The 5736-nt window shown below is 36.6% G+C and overlaps 1 protein-coding gene across 1 annotated transcript; it reads left to right on the top strand.

Annotated features, from left to right (window-relative positions):
* The first annotated feature begins 228 nt into the window (after positions 1-228).
* Positions 229-1494, top strand: LOC145007332 (uncharacterized). Its single transcript, XM_078966293.1, has 2 exons — positions 229-411; positions 1312-1494. Exons 1-2 carry the CDS (start codon positions 229-231, stop codon positions 1492-1494), a joined length of 366 nt encoding a protein of 121 aa, XP_078822419.1.
* Positions 1495-5736: the final 4242 nt, after the last annotated feature.

The raw sequence follows: 5736 nt of genomic DNA, 5'->3' as shown, positions 1-5736 counted from the left end.
CTGGAGTCTATATCACCAAAAGAGTTTTGAGGTGGAGTTAAGAAACAATCCAGACCATTGACATGTTTGATCAGGTGTGTGTGTATATATATATATATATATATATATATATATATATATATATATATATATATATATATATATATATATATATATATATGGATTCTCTTATGTATTTTAATGCCAGATTTATAATAAATAAAACGAAAGTAGATTGCTATATATATTATGGATAAAAGAGTAAAAGTAGGTTACTATTTGCGGGTTTATGAAACAATAAAAGATGCTCTTCAAGCTGATTGTACATGTTATGCACCACGCATAGAGATTATCGGTATTCGTGTCACAAAGCTTAGAATCTCAAAAAGTGTAAGGAGAAACTTTGAGCAGATGGAAGAAGAAAGCACCAAGGTGGGTTTGGAGTAAAATTTTTGTTGTTGTTGGTGGTGGTGGTGGTTTGATGAAAAAAGATGTTTGAGGAAAATTTGGAAGATTCTGTCTTGTGAGTACTTTCAGATGTTGGATCATTCAAATGACTAAACTCTACAGTAAACAATGATGCCACGGCCAATTCCGCAAAGTGGGATTCTTCCTTAGTTATTATTAAATATGTATTATTATTATTATTATTATTATACCAAGTATTATTATTATTAAATATGTATTATACCACACCTGTTGTGTGTATGGGTATATATGTATGTGTATGTGTTTGTCTACGTGCATGTATGTATATGTATATGTGTATATGTATGTGTATGTATTTGTATGAATGAGTATGTGCATGTGTGTGTATGTGTGTATTTGTGAATGTATGTGTATGTGTGTATGTGTATGAATGTGTATGTGTATGTGTATGTCTATGTATATATGTATGTGTATTTCTATGTCTATGTATATATGTTAATACGTATGTATATATCAAAAATCACAAGTATCTATATAGACATTACAATATCAAACCATAAAACAATTAAAAGGATATATATATATATATATATATATATATATATATATATATATATATATATATATATATATATATATATATATATATATATATATTAAAAGTCCTAATATTTTCATCGATTTGAGAAGAAAGTGTTAAATTTTATTTTATTTTTAACAGTAAAGTCCAAATTACCGGCAATTTTTGACACTTTTACCATTTTTTTTCCTAGTTAGCCGGTAATTATGACTTTTTGTCAAAAAAATAAAATAAAGTTTAAGACTTTCTTGTCAAATCGTCAATTAGAACTTTATTGTCAAATAAATAAAGTTTAGGATTTTCTTTTCAAATCGTTAAAACAGGGGGCATTTACCTATTTGCGGGTTTATGAAACAATAAAAGATGCTCTTCAAGCTGATTGTACATGTTATGCACCACGCATAGAGATTATCGGTATTCGTGTCACAAAGCTTAGAATCTCAAAAAGTGTAAGGAGAAACTTTGAGCAGATGGAAGAAGAAAGCACCAAGGTGGGTTTGGAGTAAAATTTTTGTTGTTGTTGGTGGTGGTGGTGGTTTGATGAAAAAAGATGTTTGAGGAAAATTTGGAAGATTCTGTCTTGTGAGTACTTTCAGATGTTGGATCATTCAAATGACTAAACTCTACAGTAAACAATGATGCCACGGCCAATTCCGCAAAGTATATATCATTTTTTTTGTTAGAAATTTAATCATATGATACTATTTAAGCGAGTTAGTGAAACATTCTCTAATCAACTATAACATATTGAAATCCTTAACGTTTGCTTCTTGAAAAATGATATATACCAAGCCGTTTCGCAACCTAAGCACCCCCGAAAAAGACCCTCGCCCCGCTACCGTCATTCATGATCTCTACCGTTGTTGCTGGTAAGAGGAGTCGCAGCTCCACCATCCAAATAACACTGATTAGCAATTGCCAATTGGAAGCCTACATCTTCACCGGCAGTAGCCTTAGTGCCATCCCCACAAACAACCAACAGATCAGCAACAAAATTGAATCTCCATTTCGGTCCTGTGTTACAATAGACGATACAATAGACGAACTCGGTTTGGAAATAGACGAACTCGGTTTGGAACACACACAAAAAAAAAAAATCTATGACATACAAGATCTGCAGTCGATCTCCCTCTTTAACTTATCGCTTCCACATGCAACCAAGTCACTGGCCCTTTGATTTCTCAAATCTCAATCTGTCGCCGCCAACCGAAGACACAACATCACTGCTGGCCTCACCAGTCGATACCCAACTACCCGACTGCAACCTGTCACTTCTCCCACTGTCGGATCATCCGTTGATTCCCAACGACATCGCCTTCAACACCGGTGACCCAGCTGAGCACCTCAACGCCAGTCACCACTGTGCCACCTCCTGTGGACCATCGCCATCTCTGGCCACCTTCAACCTTCGACCCAACAACTTACCGTCGCCATTAGAACTCGATGCTCCGATTTCCCTCTATAGTCGACATGGTTTGCTAGTCGTCGGTCCTTTTTGCTTCGTCGGAGCACCCTTGGGAAGGATCGTGAGAGCGAGAAGGGGAGGCGGCTGTAAGATGAAAGCCAAAGGAAGCAGCCCCACACTTGAATACCATGGAGTCATGGACGTTCAAAACACGTACCAAAAAAAAAAAAAAAAAAAAGAATATGGACTTACAGCTCCATATACCCTAACGGGCTGCATTTGTATATGGGCTATAAGATCTTATTTGGACTTCTTATATATTTTGGCATCTTGGCTGCCTAAATCAATTAAATGTCCCGATTTTTTGCAAGATTAAATTGGTCTATGAAAACTTAAGTGATATGATTTTGTTATTTGCATTTGACTAAATCAAGGCCATGTTGGCCATTGTTCCTTTATTTTAGTTTAGTGGATAGTTGTTCCTTACTTTCAACATTTAGATTAGATAAATATGAATCTTGTAATCATTTTCAGTTGAAGAAAAATACAAAGAAAATTGCCCCATATCTTCTTCATTTTACTCTGTTTTGTGCTCAGTGAAACAGGGCTTGCACCAACATTTGGTATCAGAGCCTGGTATATGCCCAAGTACCAACCTTGTTTCACAGATACAGGTGATAGAAATGAAGAAAAAGATGGCCAGATGACACTCCACTATCCAATGTTGTCAAGAACGAATTATGTAGCGTGGGTAATAAAGATGAGAGTCTTCATGCAGGCTCAGGGAGTTTGGGAAGTTGTAGAGCCAAGAACAGCAAATACGGTTGTTGAAGTTCGAAAAGATAAGATGGCAATGGCAGCCATCTATTAGGGTATTCCAGAAGATATGCTCTTATCGTTGGTGGAGAAGCAGACAGCGAAGGAGGCATGGGAAACCCTAAAAACCATGTACTTAGGGGCTGATCGTGTGAAGACGACTAGGGTTCAAACTTTGAAGACTGAATTAGAGATGATGAGCATGAAGGAGACTGAGACAGTGGACGAGTTCTCTGTGAAAATCACAAATATAGTCAGCAATATTCGTGCCTTGGGTGAAAAGATAGACGAGGCTTACGTTGTTAAGAAACTTCTTAGAGTCGTACCAAGCAAGTTTGTACAAATTGCGTCTACCATAGAGCGGTTTGCTGATTTAGAAACTATGATTGTTGAAGAGGTTATAGGAAGATTGAAAGCACATGAGGAAAGGGTACGAGGTCAAGGTGTGACATCCCCAATTTCTCAGCCAGAAAAGATCGATTTGTTTATGCTTTGTTTTATAAATCAGAGTAATCGTTTAAAGAAAACGGTTGCGGAATTTGTTCCCAAAACAAGATATGATAAAAACTTATCAAAAAATTTCTCAAAGAGAATATATTTTCATTAAATAATAAAACCTCGGGATGTCATGTTCCGATACAGACACATAAGCATAAACAGAACATACATTCATTTACTCTAGTGATTTATATATCCTTTAATCTCTCAGTGCAAAGCAGCTTCGTATCGATACTTGTGATACAATTAAACTGAGTGGGTCAGGCTTGGGAGCCTGGTGAGCATATAGGGTTTTCAACCCACAATAATATAATTATTATATTCAATCATCAAACAATCAACCCAATTACCCATCCCCATTATATTCTTTTAATCTTCCCTAAAGATATTATCCTAAGGGTCATCTCCTAAATCATATTTACCGCTCATCTCCTTACATTTTATATCCTTATATGCTTGTTCCTAAGTACTTTTCCTAAGGATCATCGCCTACATTGCATAGACAATACAAATTCGGGGATCACTCCCTCAATATATGTATAGTAAGGGTTAGGGTATCATCGCATGATTACGCAACCACAACATCGCCTGGAATCGTAAATCATAATAAGGGTTAGACTATCATCGCATGAATACGTAGCCACAACATCGCCTGGACTCGTAATTCATAGTAAGGGTTAGTCTATCATCGCATGAATACGTAGCCACAACATCGCTTGGACTCGTGATTCATAGTAAGGGTTAGAGTATCATCACATGAATTCGTAGCCACAACATTGCCTGGACTCGTAATTCATCACCTACAGGTTATGAGCCTGCTGGTGTTTCCACGGGGTCATCTAGAATAGTCTGTGGTCACCATCTATACTCTAGTAGATGACTACATCGCCAAATTGCCACATTGTCGGTCAAGGTTATGGTATCTCCTCTCATCTCACATCACCTTTCTATCATCACCTATTTCTCATCACCTAATTATCATCACCTATTTCTCATCACCTAATTATCATCACACATCATCTAATTCATCTACCCATGTTCTACCCAATATATTTGTAGATATAAAATACATATACATATTAACTCATTTAACACCTATATAAAACATCCATTCCACACTCATCTCAAATAAACCACAATATATAAACACATAACAGGTATTTCATAGCAAATACTTAATATATATATATATATATATATATATATATATATATATATATATATATATATATATATATATGTTATAAGAAAGTGATCACATACTCACACGTATAAACAACAATATATATACACATAGCATGTATTTTATAAAATACTTCATATCTATGTGTAAGATGAAAGTGACTATACACTCACTTGATCAGAAGATGATCGGACAACACTACGACTTGTAGAAGTAGTATTCTTCGGTGAAACCGGGATCACTTCACACACCGGGTTTCTCGCGGGCAGAGCTTCGGCTCGGAAACTCTTTTCTTCTCGGGATCTTCGGGTTTCGGAACTTGCTTTGGGTCTCAGGGTTGATACTGGGGCTTCGGGGGTACTTCTTTGCATGTAAATCGATGTAATATGGGAGAGAGATGAGAGAATGAGCAACCAAACTCGGTTGGCCCTTCAAATCTATTTATATGGCAAAACTGGCCCTTGCCACATCGTGGAACCTTTTGCCACGTCGTGGGCTTGTTCATCACTGCATGCATCATCCCAAGTTGCATCTGGGGGACTCCCGGAGGTGTCAGGAGACTTGCCACGTCGTGGCACTGCTTGCCACGTCGTGGTCTCTGACAGTTTTGGGGTTTCGCTCCCCGAACTTCAGAAATTCATAACTTTCGTATACGAACTCCGTTTTCGACGTTCTTTATATCGACGTGAAGGTGAGATTAGGCTCTATAACTCTCGTTTAGACTCCATTGGCTAATGTTGACTTTATTTTTAATATATTATAATTATATTACTTATATATTATTTTTAGTAGGCTGGGACAGGAAAGCTTCGTTATAAACTCATAACTCCTTCATCTGAACTCCGT

Source organism: Lactuca saligna, chromosome 1 (genome assembly GCF_052625555.1).
Source record: "Lactuca saligna cultivar CGN05327 chromosome 1, ASM5262555v1, whole genome shotgun sequence".
Classification (NCBI taxonomy): domain Eukaryota; kingdom Viridiplantae; phylum Streptophyta; class Magnoliopsida; order Asterales; family Asteraceae; genus Lactuca; species Lactuca saligna.
This window is presented reverse-complemented; position numbering and strand designations above follow the sequence as displayed.

Bases quoted from the DNA above. Each gene is read 5' to 3' on its own strand.
- LOC145007332 (XM_078966293.1), top strand. From the start codon at position 229: ATGGATAAAAGAGTAAAAGTAGGTTACTATTTGCGGGTTTATGAAACA. The intron at 412-1,311 runs GTGGGTTTGGAG...TCGTTAAAACAG, and splicing joins TGGAAGAAGAAAGCACCAAG to GGGGCATTTACCTATTTGCG.